This window comes from Drosophila montana, unplaced genomic scaffold (assembly GCF_035044405.1).
Source record: "Drosophila montana isolate Dmon_TW-CO22-7 unplaced genomic scaffold, ASM3504440v1 contig_1624_1, whole genome shotgun sequence".
In the NCBI taxonomy this organism is placed as follows: domain Eukaryota; kingdom Metazoa; phylum Arthropoda; class Insecta; order Diptera; family Drosophilidae; genus Drosophila; species Drosophila montana.
In genome coordinates this window covers 929,871-947,062 of record NW_026996559.1, presented here as the reverse complement: position 1 = coordinate 947,062, position 17,192 = coordinate 929,871, and the positions used below count along the sequence as shown (strand labels likewise).

At 40.6% G+C, this 17,192-nt stretch overlaps 2 protein-coding genes across 2 annotated transcripts; one reads left to right on the top strand and one right to left on the bottom strand.

Moving 5' to 3' along the window:
- Positions 1-673: 673 nt before the first annotated feature.
- Positions 674-7,580, bottom strand: LPCAT (lysophosphatidylcholine acyltransferase). The gene is made up of 8 exons (XM_064699134.1): positions 7,217-7,580; positions 3,427-3,572; positions 2,874-3,359; positions 2,669-2,806; positions 2,328-2,604; positions 2,163-2,264; positions 1,965-2,106; positions 674-1,892 (listed from the first exon to the last, which is right to left on the bottom strand). Exons 1-8 carry the CDS (start codon positions 7,493-7,495, stop codon positions 1,777-1,779), a joined length of 1,686 nt encoding a protein of 561 aa, XP_064555204.1. The 5' UTR covers positions 7,496-7,580; the 3' UTR covers positions 674-1,776.
- Positions 7,581-12,115: 4,535 nt separating this feature from the next.
- Positions 12,116-15,503, top strand: Hex-A (Hexokinase A). Its single transcript, XM_064699149.1, has 2 exons — positions 12,116-12,279; positions 12,425-15,503. Exon 2 carries the CDS (start codon positions 12,512-12,514, stop codon positions 14,150-14,152), a length of 1,641 nt encoding a protein of 546 aa, XP_064555219.1. The 5' UTR covers positions 12,116-12,279; positions 12,425-12,511; the 3' UTR covers positions 14,153-15,503.
- The last annotated feature ends 1,689 nt before the right edge of the window (positions 15,504-17,192 follow it).

The window sequence follows — 17,192 nt, the reverse complement described above, 5'->3', positions numbered from 1 at the left end:
ATAGCCAGAAATTGACCCCGTAGTACGACAAGACGGTTACCCTCTATATTTTGTTTTTACTTAAAAGGTACACATTTATTTCAGAGCATATTTATCAAACCGCTTGCTAATAATATCTGGTATAGTAGCACATACACATATATAAATATTTTTATATATATATATATATATATATATATATACATATATATATATATGTTGTTGGTTCATAGATGTATACACTATAATATAGGAGTTTAATGTATGGGTGCTTTGCTTAAGCTTAGTTCAAATGTAAAATTATGGAGCTGAGTGTTTGGTTGCCATTTCCCCACGTACCTCATATTCCGATCAACGCCTATCATTATGCTCTTTCCCATATTATCTTAATCTTAGGTTAAACTAGCTAAAATTGCGTTAGTTTTGTGTGCTATTAGTTAAACGGATCTCAAGCTAAATGTTTATATAATATAACTTTTAAATCAATTACTCTTGAGTTATTATTAAATCACATCAAATATTTAACAAATGAAAAAAAGGATTTCAATATTAATAGAAATTTTGTATTTATTTAATACAATTATTTTTTAGTATTTCAAGTTGCATATAAAAAAAAAGAAATTATTTTTTGAGTATTTTTGTTTACTAAATTTGTAAGTTAACCGCCATTGGAAAGAGCATAAAAGCTTCGGTGTGTATCGAAGTTGTAGCATTTTATAAAATTTTTACCAATAAATTTCTAAATAACAGACCAGATTCTATGTATAAACGTGTGTGTGTGTGTGTGGGTGTGTACATGCATGTGTGTGATTGTATGTGTTTACATCTGTTGCTTGATGCTAGTTCCTTGTGTCTTTGGATGAATTAAGTACAGCTAGACTCTATTATATATCGGGTGCTGAGGACGCTACAAGTCGTGTCCAAAAGTCTATTTGGTGTTTACGTTTACAAATGCACAAGAAATATACTTGTATATATATATACATATATATGTATGTCTATGGAAAACTAACTAAGCAAGAATATGCCCGAAACCATATACATGATTGGAACTCAAGAACTGCATTGAAAAGGTAAAAACTGAAGTGAAGATCCGATTCCGATTTTTGGTTGTCATTTACATTATGTGTTAAGATTTTGGCATTGGGTAATATTTAAGAAGCTACATTCACTGGCTTAGCTGTAGACACCTGAGTGTCCCAGTATAATCTCATATATATAAAAGGTTAGACGACCAAACTAATTTGTGAAATATGAGTGTGCACACTTGGCAACATAACATGTATAGTGTATAATTAAAATATATATATATATATATATGTATATTATATATATATAGTTATATATATAATTAGAATCACAATAATGAAATGAATTGCGTTAAGAGTTAAAGTACACATAAAGGTAATTATTTAAAGTTATGTGCAGACAGTAAATATAAATATATTTGTTTATATTTATGCTTGCACATTTGCAATTTAGCAAAGTTCTCAATTGGACCTGCCTGAATAACAATTCTCTTCTTCTCAAGCTATACAACTCTAATTACAGTAGGCAACAAACACGTACACAATAAATAAATTAATTATATATTATAATTGAACTTTTTGCTTAGGTTGACTGTGCTACACATTTCTTCTCTATCTTGCTTACTATCCCTCTGTCTCTCTCTCTGGCTATCTCTTTCTCTGCCGTGTTGCCTGTTGTCGGTTACTTGACTATGGCACAGCTCTGAATAAGTATAGAACCAGCTTTTTAAGTTTAATTGCAGCCTCCAAATGCATTGTTGCGGTTTTTTCAGTTTGCTGTGGGCGTGGCCGTGATTACATTGCTCTTTGTCCGTCTTATGTGCTCCGACTTGTGATAGAGAAACTTGTAGCTAGGCTGCTTCTCCGTGTACTGCGCAAACATATCTAGACAATATACACAAAAAATTATTTGAAAAATCTTTAGAACTACCGAATCTTTAAAACTCCAAGACGAACCGAAGGAGACGTGGCCAACATTGGCGGTGTCCAGCGCAAAGAAAAGTGCCTGCGCCTTTTTCTCATTCAGCTTGTCGCCGCCATGCCGCAACAAACGCGTGAAGCTCTCCCTGTCTATCTTTTGACTCGATTCACTATACAGCTATAATAGAAAATACAGAAGGATTATAAAGTCAACGCTGCTTGGGGCAGACTTACTTTAATCAGTGCGCGCAAAAACGTTATGACGTCACTGTTCTTTAGTTTACAAAACAGCGAGCAGAGCAAAAAACTTTTCAGACACACTGTGCCCTTGCGACGCTATATTAAAATACAGAGGATAAGAGAAAATGGTTTTTATCGCACATTTGGTCATACGCTTACATGATCCAGTAGCGCAAAAAGCTTGTGCAGATTGGGATTATTGAGATCCACTTGGAGAAGCTCAGCAAATGTGATAATGTCCAGTTTGTCTGTGTTAGTAAGCGTTAGATACATCTCGCAGAGTTCCATGTCGCGCTTCGAATCCAAGAGGTCAAGAAAATCGAGGGTGCGCTCTATTTCCACAATGTCACCAGGAAATGGAATTTTCATTTCACGAGCACGACTCATAACGATGACATCCTCAAATGAGTAATCGGACGTGGGCACTCCTAATGCCCTATAAGATATTACAATAGTGTCATTAGCTCGAATGATCAATCATTCAATCGGACAGAACTCACTTGGCCATTACTTCTCGTACATTGTTCGCATAGAGATTGGCATCGGCCATCTCAGCTGGGGAAGGCGTGTAAACGGGAAGGTATTCGATTTCACAGCGGTTATAAAACTGTGTCATTGTTAGCCAGAGCAGACGCAGGCTGTGCACAAAGCAAGAAGAACACGTTAGCTGGAGCTCGAAAGTATGCTGTTGTTTTCAACACTTACACGCCCGGCCCATCCCAGGTCCAGGTGAAGGTGTCAAACTTGTTGGGATAGCGGAGCAGAACTGGTTGTACGGGCACGCCCGGATAGAAGGCGCCGGGCTTAAATTTAATTAGTGCCGTGCGGTTTGTGCATGTGCCCTCGGAAAAGATGACCACCTGAGGCCAGTCATCGCTGGAACGTGCACGATCGACAATATGACGTATGGTGTTCTGCCTAGAGTTAGGATCTTCGCGCTGCACATAAATGGGCTGAGCATAATTAATGATGCGACCCAGCAGCGGTATATCCGCCGTCTCGCGCTTCGCCACAATCGAGGGCGGGTGTCCGGAGACCACCAAAATGGAATCAACGTAGGAAGAATGAGGCGCCACAACCAAAATGGGTGCCTCCCTGGCGGTGGCCGGTGTGCCCTTCGTTTGGATATAGAGAAACGAGCCGGATGTGTACACCATTCGCATGGCACGCGCTGTCCAGTACTGCATATGTCTACAAGTGAGATTAAATGTTTAATGTAGCTATGTGCGTGTGTGTGTGTATTTGGGTTGTGTCTTACCTACGCCAGCCACTGAGCGGCTTTGCCTGCAGATCCTCCATAGACATGCCGTACAGGCCAATGCAGGCGAACATCCATGCCGATAACAGCGATAAGATGCAGCTCACCACGCGTATGGGAAGCAGCAGCACAGTCAGCACATAGATCTGGAATAGATAACAGTGATTAGAGCGTTTCCAAACAACGTTCGCTTTCCGTTCGCTTATCAGGCTGCGTAGTGTAGCGTAGCAAAGTACAATAAGGTTCGGCAATACTTTCTGAACTTTGAAATGGCAATGGCACAAACCAGCCAGCCAGCCAGCCAATGTTTATAAAAAAATAAATAAAAAAAAACCGAAATGGAACTCAAACAATCTTAAATGAAATTAAATGGCTTTTTGCCACCATGTGACGTGTATGCTAAAGGTCAATATTCGGTTCTGTTTACACTTAAGTCTGCACGTTGACAGTTCCTGGAAGTGCGGGTTCCGGATTTTGAACATATCTAATCGACCTGCCTGGTCGATGGGCTTATGGTTCCTTCAATAAGTGATCAATTTGGGTCAATTTATAATTTGTTTACACATGTTTGTATGCTTGTTATTTCCTAAAAATTCAACAGTTCTTTCATATATTGCTAATATTTTGACTTTTATGTGAAAAGACTAGAAATGAGAACATTTAAAAATTGATTTTGTCGTCTGCCTTATTTGTGGTTAAATTTTATTAAGTTTCAGTTCTTATTCATGGCTTTTAATTTTAATGACATATACAAAATTCAAAGACTGACCTTAAATAAAACTGATTGGAACGTAAGAACGAGCCGAAATGAAAAATGGCTTGGAAATTGTGCTACATATTTCTGTGTATTGTTGAACAGTTCAACATTTCTTCTGCATTTCTTTTATGTACTTCTGAGAATTAAAGATCGTGCCAGATAAGTGGCATATATAGTTGGCGGGATGTAAAATTCTGATCGCAAAATGATATCTGGAAATCATTTTAAAAAGAAGCTTTGTGAAATGTGTTTTCTTATGGGGAAACGTACAGGCCGCATTTTACACATCTTGCAAAAATGTGACATTTTCAGAAATGTGTTCAGTGGGCAGAGGCTATAACTCAAGTCTCTAGCTCTTATAGGTTCTGAGATCCTTGCGTTCATACATACGGACAGACGGACATGGATCGACTAGATCGACTCGGCTGTTGATGCTGATCAAGATTATATATATACTTTATGGGGTCGGAGATGCTTCCTTCTGCCTGTTACATACATTTGCACAAATACATAGTACCCTTTTTACCCATTTTCAATGGTTTTAGGGTATGAAAACAATTGCGAAGTAAGTTTCTGCGCATTTTTGCTGTTGTCTTTTTAGGGTCGCGAATGAGTGCCAAGATAGAGATATGTGAAGTCGGCAACTTGCCCAAATTAATGCCAATACATAAGTATATGTGTATATGCAGTTCTGCAAGTGTGTGAGTGTATAAATAAGCATGTCATTAACAGAGCACGACTCGAATAGTGTGAGTGCCTCCTCGACCTTGATTTAACAATCAAGGCAAGTGGAACGAGCTATAACTCGTTTCTACGGAAGATGAACTAAATGCGCCAATATGCAAACGTATTTATAATTATATTTTTTTAATATATATTCGTGGGTCAGGTTAAATGCCTTAGAGGTCGCTTTAGTATTTCGAATATCCACTAATTTGTCTAAATTATTGCCAAATTAGAGTGTGTCATACTAAAAACTGTCTCAACGAACATGTACTTTAGACTATGACATATTCAGAGATAAGCATTACGATCGGGTGTGCTGATATTGTTTTTGTATACGTATGTATATATGGCAGATAGTTCAACAGAACAAACGTCTAAACTGTAGTATATATTTGTATTTTAAATATACAGTGTCGGAAGTATCTTATATTATGCGAGCCAATTAACTGCCTTCGGTTCGGTTCGATTGGTCAAGCTTCATTTCCCAATACAGCTCATGGTATATTATTTTTAAAATCACAATGAAACAATTGAAGTTTTTAATAGAATTGCCCGTTGTACCGAAACTATTGCAAACCTTAAATATTTACGCTTACAAGATGCGGGCTAGATTCGATTTAGGCCCCACATGGTTAGATAAATGTAATCATTGGGACCAAAGTTCTTTTTACTTTTGGGATGAGAATCTGTCAAAAATGTTTTATTGTGAGGCAGAAAAGGTTCAATTCATTATAGCCGATACTTTCTTCAAAAATATATATAAGAAATATCGATGTATTTAATATGATTAACTCTCAATCTCTTGTAGCCTACAACTTTTAAAATATCGCAACTATCATGTGTTTAATTATATTGAACCAATCATTTATGACACCACAAGCCACCGAAGCGTATTATAAATTCGCAATAGTGATTTCATCTGTGACCAATGTGAATCCCCCGCTCCTCTTATGCAAACTGAACTGTAGAATAAACAGGGTATTTTTTTTTCTGTTTATTCAAATGTCATGTTACGATTAGCAACTAGAGATAATAGAGTGGACCTGGCTAAGGTGGAAAGTGGAGGGGTGGGCGTGTAATTGGTCGGACGATAACAATTATAGCAACGGGAAACGTGCGAAAAACGTTTTCGTCTATTAAAATTAGAGACTGGAGAGCAAAGAAAATGCAAATCAGTTTTATATATGTTTACAAACTAACATCTATAAATATATATGTATAGACAGACTGATTGATTGGTTGATTGACTGACAGGTAATCAGGCGAAGCTTTTCGCCCAGCCGGCTTTTAAATTATTTACAAAGTCCTACATACAAAGCTAACGAATACGTGTTTCTGCGTTTTAAGATAATCGGTAAGCTATTGGTTTTTTTTTCATGGCTTCAAACTGATTTTTAAAGCACCTCATGTAAAATGGATGAGTACATGTTCATGAAAATGAAGCTAAAACTTTTGTCCGAGCTTTTGCTTGCGAAAAAAACAGTTGCATATTTTTATTAGCTCTGCTACCAGGAAAAGAACTTTTTCACTTCCGGTCAACCAACAGCCAAAAATAAAATGAAATTGATCATTTTTCAAGTCTGAAGAATAGACATGTGAATCTATTTGTGGTACTTATCGGGAAAATGAGACACGTACCCATCTCTAATCAGGCAGAAGCACAAGGTGTGCTTTGGCAAGAACAACAACATCAAGTAACGGCTACAACGAAATGGCAGCGAACGCCCCAAAGAACCGGCAACGAAAGCAAAAGCAACAAAAGCAACAAAAACAACAACAGCAACGACAACAACATCAGCAGCAAAAAGACGACAACAAGAAAATCGTACGATTTTCGCTGCTTTTGTTTCTTCACAGCTAATTTGCTGCGGCGCTTTCGGCGCTGACGTAAACAGCGACGTTGGCGCCGGCATCGCGAAACTATGGCCCTGTACAAAGGAATATCGATAATGCAAAACGTGTTGTTATCGACATCCTCGATGGCTCAAGTTGGTCAAGTGCAATGAGGCATACATATGCAAGTGTAAGTGTGTATGTGTATGTGTGTATATAGAGCGTTGCACTTAAAATATCTGCGGGTGTGTGGGTCTCTGCACAAAAACAACAACAACAATAATAATAACAATATCAATAGCTATTCAGAACGCCCGTTGGTTTTGCGCCCCTCAAACTGCCCTCTTGATTGGATCTCATCCACGTCCCACGCAGCGAGACGTCAGCTGTGTTTGAACTGTTTTGCATGAATGAAGGCATTGGGATCTGGGTGCGGGTGGGAATGCGGGAAAACGGGTGAAACGGAAAGCTCACCTTGGCCACCTCAATGTGACTGTCGATTTCTATGCGATGCACGAACGGATTGATATAGCTGTACCCCTTTGATGCCCAGGTGTCCTCCTCGGAGTCGCGCTTGGACATGTTGCTGCTGATGCTATTGTTGGGCAACGCGCTGCTGCCGCTGCTGCTACTTCTGCTTCTGCTACTTCGAGTGCTGCTGTTGTTGTCGTTGTCATTTTCCAGGCCATCCCCATCGTTCGATGCGCTTGCATCGTGCGGAGAGCGACGTCGTTTAATTGAGGACGTTGTCATTGCTCACACGTACATTCACTTGCTAATCACACTTTTGCAAAATATTATTGTCTAACTTTTCTTAGGCTGGTGGCTTTGGTGTGTGGCGCAAAAAAAAAACAACAACCAGTACGTCCCGCTCTACCGATTCTTTTTTGCGTTGCCAGCAAACTGAAGTGCTGGCTAACTAGCTAAACAGTGTTGGGCAAATAAATTATATCGATGACATACCTATCGTCGATAGCTCGATAGTTCGTGTTAGCACGTTGCCACACTGCAACAGCTGAACAAATTAAATATGTCTGGCAGTATTTAAGTCGTTGCGACATTTAAAATTTGATTTGATTTTAAAATTTACAATGGATTTAATTATTAAATGACTGTTACTAGTGCTATGCTCTAAATTTAATTATTGTTTTGAGCACAACAACATATGTAGGGAGGTGCATACATATACACATGCAGATATGTACTTGGAGACTTTGTTGCCCGTAAAGTGGCCTCCGCGGCTTTTTAATCACATGTCTGACCCGGCAGTTCACGGTCTTGCCAAGCCTGGCGACTAAGTCGACTCACATGTGCCCGAAACGTGCCGTCGAAATTGAAGTCTTTCCAAGGCGGCTGTCATGCGGTTTGAATACTCTGATTATGTGTGGCATATAATTATGTATAAGTACATACATATGTGTATTTGAACAAGGCATGTTTTAAGTGCTGGCTGCTTTTCAAAAAATGTGAACCAACCAGTTTCTGTTATACATATGTATGTATGTTCATATGTTTGATTGTGGTTCATAGAGACATATCAGAGATATCGCATGCTAAACGGGTTTCCTCTCTTTTTGTTTTTAGATTAATATTCACGCTATTATTTGATGGTGGCTTTGTGGGCTGAAGGGCACAGCTGGTGCCTCATCGCAAAACTGTTACTGTTATACGCACGCGTGCATTTGACCTTGCTGAAGTTTAAAGGCTGATGCAATCGGAGTTTGGGGCGATAAGCCGACAAATTCTTGTACATACATATGTATGTACATATACACATGTGCTGTCAAGCGCAAGTGCCCGGCAACTGGTTTTGCCAAAATGATGAGTAGCTTATCGTAATACTAATCAGTGAAAATAATATGGCCACGCCCATTTATCATTATAGTCAGAAATTAGCGAAATGCGTATTCAAGGCTGTATTTACCGTTTTGCACGGTCCATGGAACTGTATTATGTATATACATATGTATATGTACATATGTATGTATGTATGTATATAATTCTAAAATTTCTGATAGTTCCCTGTGTTGTTCGTGGCTTTTTGCTTTTTTTTTTATTTGTTAATGATTATTCTTGTGGCCTGGCAGTGTTTTTTATTTTAACCATTTTTTGCGGCTCGACGCTGGCTGCGTGGGCGATAGCCGCAGCAGCGTCACGTGAAATCATTTTAAGTTGCCAAAAATCTGAATATTATAATTAATGTCTTTTGCGTTGAGATCGAAGGCCTTTTGGCCAATGCGCCAACAGGCGTATACGCAATGTTCAAAAAATTCCGTAAGCTGCCGCTGCATTGACCCCTGGATTGTGCGAGCTGCTGTGCGAGTTTCACAAAACTCGGCACTTTCGACGTCATCATCATTGACGTCACAGAAGGCTCCGCGCGTGGCCCCAAACCACAAAAACAAGAGAGCGCGCACGATACAAAAATCAATTATTCTGTATGTACACCACTCACACACACACACACACACACACACAAGCAAGCGTCGGCGATGAGCAAGCGCAAAGCAGCGCGACCAAACTCTACACAAAACTAGTACAAATGCGTGTATGTAGGTACATGTACATATATATGTGTATGTATGTGTGTATATAACGGGGCGAGCCCCCAAATCTGGATTCCCAAATGCGGACAACAAATAACTATACGCATAGCAGTGCGGCCGCTGCTGCAGCGCGTTGTAAGCTGACGTCGCAATATTGAAATCAACAAGGAAAAACAACTCTAATTTTAGACTTCTACGTCGGATTTTAAGTGGTTCGCGGAACTCTTGATTTTTTTGGCTGCGTTCCCTTTACTGGCTCGCAAGGCATTCAAGGCTTTCCTTTAGGCTAGGCATTCAATATCCACTCGACTCTCGAACTGGTTTTTTGAACAGAAACAGGGTTTCGTCACTTTTTCAAATAACCGTTAAAGCTGCATTTCTGCACTCAACTTGCACTCAAGAGCGTCGCAGTCGCTGCTCTCTTCTTTTATATCAGAATCTGAAAAGCTGAATCATTGCATAGGCACACACATGGCGCGGGGGTGGATCTGTTTCACACATACACACATACAAATAAATGATTAGAATGCTTAGCATATGTACATATGTATATGTGTTTGTATGTATGTGCTTGGCGCTATCATCTCGTGCACGTCCCTAAACAAAGAAATTACATTAATATTTGACCCTACTTGCCCTACGTTGGCAACGTAGGCCTGCCCAGCCCCTGTATAGTCGGAGATGACGCCCACTAATAAAACGGCAGCGCTTGCGTTTTGTTTTTCATTTTTTCTAAGCAATTTCCGTTAGCCAGATAAGAGCAAACCAGTTGTATTTGTATTTGAAAAGATAAACATTTCAAAAATTTTGCTGGTTGTGTTCGCAGCAGCAACAGGAGAGTTACATAGTACATACATATACCGAGCTCTTGGTTCTCTATATCGTGGCAATAGTTAAGCTGCTAGCTCTTAAAATAAAATTTTCCGTTCCCTTGTATTTCTAAGCCTTTTAATTAACAAATCTTAAGTGATAAGATTTCTTCTTGTTTATGACCTTTGTGCACCTTCTAAATATTGTTATGTATGTATGTACATACAAACGTATTCTTTTCAAATTCGGTTTGGTCCAATGCAACATAAGCACATGCATATATGTATGTACATATGTATGTATGCATATGTATATACAAATATTCACATGCGTGCATACATATGTACATGTATACATGTGTGTGCATGTGCAATTCCGCATGCAACACAGGCGACCTCCGAAGGCGCGGCTCACATGATCACAAGGCATCCGCGTCATTGCTGTTGCTGCATTCCATGACAAAGAAATGGCGAAATACGGGTGGCGGCAGATGCAATAGCAAAAAGCAACTGAGGACAGACGAGCCTCTTTGGACAACAACAACAGCACCAACACATAGTCATGCATATTTTTATGCATGTATAATTCATACATATGCATTCATATGTGCATGTGTTTTAGGTAAGTACAAATGTGTCATACACGAGTCTATGAAATCAAAGAGCAACAAACCAATAATAAGTATAATGAGTATAAAAATTTCCTTAGAACTGGGTGAGTGAACGAACGACGGCGTGAGCGTCGAGAGGTTGGCGCGTGTGGAGAGAAAAATGTTTGCTGAGAACGGAAGCCAGGGAGAGAAGCGTTGGCTGGAGTTGCAAATACAAGCACATAGTCGGTCAGGCGATGCGTTTAACAGTTGTTGAAACGCGCACGTCGACGACGGCACGTAAAATACACCTACATATATTCACACCATGCATGTGTATATATGTATACGTATATGTGCATACACACATACGTATGTGTGCATACAATCATATGTACATACATATGTATATGCAGTGGCGGGTGAGGCTAGCACCAACAACAAAATGCGAGACGAGCCCCACGAACGCCAAAAGCAGGCAGCGACCATCATCAGAAAATTCCATACTGAACATACACTTTACTACGTACGTATGCATGCATGTATGTATGTACATATGTACATTAATATACACTCAAGGAGAAAACAAAGAGAGCCTGGTGTGGACGGCAGCGACAGCTATGCAAACTTGTTCCCCATATGTAAACTGAGCATAAACTGTTATACGCCAACAGCAGTAGCAGAAAACCCAACAGAAAATATCCACAGTCACTGAAAGATTTGAAAAGCGACCGGTCTATAGCGACATTTAAATAACCTGCATTGTGAGTGATTGCTTAAATTGTTCTCCCTTGTTTGCAATTGTTGCGGAATGTGTTATACATACATACATATGTACGAACATATGCATGTGCATATGAAGCTGCGAGAGGGCAGGCTGCTCATATTTTATGCTTTGAGTATTTCGGGGTTTCCTGATAAGCCGCATGTGTAGTGTGCAATGGTTTGCTGACGATGGCAAAAAGGCAGTGGCAACACTCAACGCACACCTGACCGCTCTCTCGTCTCACCGTCTCCCGCTCTTAAGCAATGTTGGCCCGTGAGAGCAGTGGTGACGCTGCTGCTTCTGCCCGCGTCGCTACCCGCCCCTACTACGTACAACAGCCATTCATGAGGCGCGTAATCACTACATGTGCTCTCTCGCTCTCTATTTTTATGCGATTGGCGCTAACTCTCGCTCTCTGCCTCTCTTTCGATATGCACACTAATGTACATTATATTGTATCTTGAACGCAGGCCCAGCAGAAACTGCCGCCCTCTCCAATACGATTTTTCAATTTTGACCTTCAAGGTTCCTTCAAAGTACACTACGTACACTACGACACACACACGCACACATGCAAGCAACGCACAGACGCTGACGTTGACGGCGGCAGCGCGCGCTCCGCGTCGGCAGCGTCAGAGTCAAGCAACTGGCGAAGCTCCACGGAGAATAATTCCGTAACAAACGTTTCACAGCAGCGGACGCGTGCAGCGGACAAAAATAAAACGGCCGAGACAAAAGCAAATAGTATATGAGAAAAGAAGCAACGCAAAGTCAACTAAAAGCGAAAATCGGCAAAAAATAAAAATAAAATACAAAGCAAACAAAGGTAAAAGACAATAAACTCGCACAAAACTAACAAACGAGGCGGCAAAAGACAAAAAAAAAAAAAAACGCGAGCGAAACGCGCGTGAGCAAAAAATAAAAAACAAGTTGCTGTAACAAATTATATTTATTTTTTTTTTGGGTGCCAGTGCCTGTGACTGCCTGTCGGCGACTGCCAAACTAAAGAAACTGCAAGTGCAAATTATAACAGCAACTGCAACTGCAACTGCAACGACATGGACCAAGAGCAGCTGAATGGCGCGATGCGCAGCGTTTCTATAAATAGCAACGGACTAGCCACAAATTTGAATGGCCATAACGGCTGCAAAGGCAACGATGAGACGGACAATGTGAGAGTTCTCGGTGGCAGCAGCAGCTTCAGCCTCAGCAGCAGCAGCGCAACGAGTAAAGCGACAAATGCAGCGAACGCGTCGCCGACTGCGGCGACAGCGAACGCGAACGCGAGCGCAAATGCAAATGCAATTCAAATACAAACATCAGCAGCTGGTGCGAGTGCAGCGGATAAAAAGAAAATGGTGCACGAGTTATGTCAGCAGCTGTTGCTATCCGATGAGCAGGTGCAGGAGCTCTGCTATCGCATCTTGCACGAGGTGAGGCGTGGCCTGGCCAAGGATACGCATCCGAAGGCGAATGTCAAGTGCTTCGTTACGTACGTACAGGATCTGCCCAATGGCAACGAGCGCGGCAAGTTCCTGGCCCTCGATCTGGGCGGCACCAATTTCCGTGTGCTGCTCATCCACCTGCAGGAGAACAATGACTTCCAAATGGAGTCGCGCATCTATGCGATACCGCAGCACATTATGATCGGATCCGGACTGCAGCTGTTCGATCATATTGCCGAATGTCTATCCAATTTTATGGCCGAGCATAATGTGTATTCGGAGCGTTTGCCACTCGGTTTCACCTTCTCGTTTCCGTTGCGCCAGCTGGGCCTGACCAAGGGCCTGCTCGAGACATGGACGAAGGGCTTCGACTGTGCCGGCGTTGTCAATGAGGATGTTGTCCAGCTGCTCAAGGATGCGATCGCGCGACGCGGCGATGTACAGATCGATGTCTGTGCCATACTCAACGACACGACGGGCACCCTAATGAGCTGCGCCTGGAAGAATCACAATTGCAAGATCGGCCTGATTGTCGGCACCGGCTCCAATGCCTGCTATGTGGAGAAGGTTGAGCACGCCGAGCTGTTTGATATGCACGATAATCGCAAGCCGCATGTCCTCATCAACACGGAGTGGGGAGCATTCGGTGATAATGGTGCACTCGACTTTGTGCGCACCGAATTCGACAAGGACATCGATAGCCACAGCATCAATCCGGGCAAGCAGACGTTCGAGAAAATGATCTCGGGCATGTATATGGGCGAGCTGGTGCGCCTGGTTCTGGCCAAGATGACCCAGGCTGGCATACTCTTCAATGGCCAAGGCTCGGAGGTGCTGTTCACGCGCGGCCTCTTCTTCACCAAATACGTGAGCGAGATCGAGGCCGATGAGCCAGGCACATTCACCAACTGCCGCCTGGTATTGGAGGAGCTGGGCCTCTCCAATGCCACCGATGGCGATTGCGCCAATGTGCGCTACATTTGCGAGTGCGTCTCGAAGCGTGCCGCACATCTCGTCTCGGCGGGCATTGCCACGCTGATCAACAAGATGGATGAGCCCCATGTGACGGTCGGCGTTGATGGCAGCGTCTATCGTTTCCATCCCAAGTTCCATAATCTGATGGTTGAGAAGATAACGCAGTTGATCAAGCCCGGCATCAGCTTTGATCTGATGCTCTCCGAGGATGGGTCCGGGCGCGGCGCGGCGCTGGTTGCGGCCGTTGCCTGTCGAGAGGATATACTCAATAGCAAGTAAACGATTGGCAAACGCAATCGAAATCGCAATCGTAATTGTAATCGTTATCGTTATCGTAATCGGAATCAGCGTCGCAGTTGCTAACTAAGCAAACCCAATCAATTCGATTCGAATTCAAACAAGGTTCGAATTCGAAAATTCTTAAGGCGAAAATGAGTTAGTTTCCTTTTGTCGCCGCTGCGGAGGCGCCACTCGCTGTCGCCAAGTAGCGCCAACGCGGGGCGCTTCTTAGTATTTAAATTAGGCAAGATCTTAGAAAAAAGTTCAGCAAAAAAAAAACAACATAATGGAATGTGTATGCTTCAGCAATTGTTTCTTTTCTTTTCCCTTGTTTCATTATTTTCGTTTTATAATCTATCTCTTTCTATATCTATCTCTTAATTAAATAAATTATTTGTATGTCTAATTTATTTGGTTAAATTATCTATTCTCGATTTTGTAAGAAAAAAAGAAAAACAATTGTTAATATATTTTACACACGCACACCCACACACACCCACACCCACACACATACACTTACGCATATTCATACATATAAGATATATGATTTAATATATCAAGCAATTTCTTATTAAAACGGCAAATAAGTTAAATGAATTTTTCGATTGCGATTTGTCAAAATTCACATAATTAAAGCGCTGAAGAGAAACGAATCAGATGAACAAGAAGGAATGAAGAAAACAGGCAAATCGTGTAGCGCGCTTTCATGCGCCGCCAAAAGTGTTATACTGTGCTACAAGCATCATCATATCCTAATCCAGGACAAGACAAATTCGAAACTACAAAATCGCACATTGTTAATGAAAATACTAAAAACAAAAAAGGAAAATAAACAGCAAAAAAAAAACAAAAAAACAACTAAAAAATCGAAAACACAGAAAGGAATGTGTTTTGTAATTGTAAAATGTTTATATTATATATTGTGAAGCGTTGTTATATGATAATACAGCTTATTAGCCACTATATTGATTATAATGATGTATTTTTTGCTTTGTTTAGATATATATACATATGTATTTTTTTTTTTTGTTATTAACTTTTAAGCAGCTAAACAATTGTTTTATATTGTTTCTATATACAAACATATGCATATATACATACACACATACATACATACAGTGCACATATATATGCAGATGCGAGCTATATGCCTAGTTTAGTGCTTAATTATTATGTAGTTTTAAATGTTATTCACGAAGAGAACAGGTCCCCCATAAAGAGTCCTATATATACAAGACAACCTTACATATGTATGTTTACGAAGAGAGAATGAAAACGACAAAAAAAAAGAAAGAAACACAAATAAAATATGAACACATTTGATCATTTTCCTGCTAGCTGCAAGCGTAAATTTATTTTGGTTTGATTTTCAATATTCTTAGTTGGTTTTTTTTGGTATTTTTCGGTTATTTCTCCACATTCTGTTGGTATTTTAAGGCGTGTTTTTGGCAACTGCGCGCAGGCGACGCATTGCATGTTGAAAAGAAATATATTTGAAAAAAAAAATCAAGGAATATAACCAAATTTTTTTGCCATGTATTTTTAATAAACTTAGCCAAGCAAACAAAAAATAAAATAAAACACTCTGTTTGTTAAGAAAAAGAAACCAAATCAACAAAAAAAAAAAAAACTTAAGCCTAAACAAATACTAAAAAGTGTTACTATTTTTCATAAAAAAAAAGGTAAAGACAAAACTAAGCCATGACAAATTAAAAATCAAGGAAAATCAGATAGAAACTTAATCCAAAGTGCGGCGCAGGCTGATATCCAGTTCAAGCTAAAACTGTAGCTAAATAGAGGTTTATGTTAAGCTACACTCTCACACACACACACGCACACGCACACACAGAGGCACAGAGTGTATCAGCTGACAGAATTAAGCCGAGAAGAAAGAACAGCTGATGAAACAACCGAACAAACAATATGAAATGATTTCGAAACAAAAAAAACAATAAAAACGATTCAAAGAAAAAGCCAAGAAACAAGCAAACGAAAACATTTGTGTCTTTTTCGCAGACATGTTCAATGACGTGTCTTGCACAGCGTCATAGGTTTGGGTGCAACAAAAGAGCGCTAGAAGTAGACGTCTGGAAGCCTGCCTTCTGCTCTTGCCACGTAGTCGGCAGCTTGTTGAGGACATGTCTTGCAAGCCGTCTACAACGATTTGCCAGCTGGAAGGCGACAAGGTCACGTGAAGATCACATGATGCAACCCTGTATTGTTATGTAAGTCTCATTGGCCGGTTTTGCGCATCAAATTGCCCAGAACAGAATTTCTATAGAAGAGGGCATTGTCAATTGATGAGCTTCATCTCGTTCCATTCCGCTTCATCGATACCAATTGACAGGAACAGCAACAACAACAATAGCGTTATTAGTGCAGCATACATACATATACATATATACACGCATATATATAGAAAATTAAACACCATCAATGTCGGCTTAGTCACAAGTCGAGTCTGGCCCAAATTAATTCGTAGCGTTCGACGCATTTGAATTGCAGCCAGTTAAAGCTCGACATACATACATACATCGATCGAATTGACTTTGCAGCGGCATGGAGTCTTTCGGGGTAGCGGGGGGACGGCGGGAATGGCAGTGACGCTTGCTTAGAACGCTCAACAAGTTCCGGACGTAACCCCCGCCCGGTCTGTCATCAAACCAAGAACATTTATTACGAGACGCTGTTCAAATAGATTGATTTATTGTTGTTTGATTTCTTGATATTTGTTGTGTTAATACCCTTACAGAGTGTATTCTATCCTATGTCACGGACTGTGCAACGCATAGTAGAAGACCTTATAGAGTATATCAATTGTCGATCAGTATTAACATATATAGCCATGCCTGCCAAACAAATCGAACTAGCATATCGTATAGATGCTATAGGAACGATTGCTCAAAGATCATGTCGAGATATCTCGATATAGATATGTACATATCTCCAATCTCAGCATTTACGTGCTTTACTATTCCTCCAACATATCTGCAAAGCCATAACAGATCGTGCTACAATATAACCATGGCTCTCATAGAAC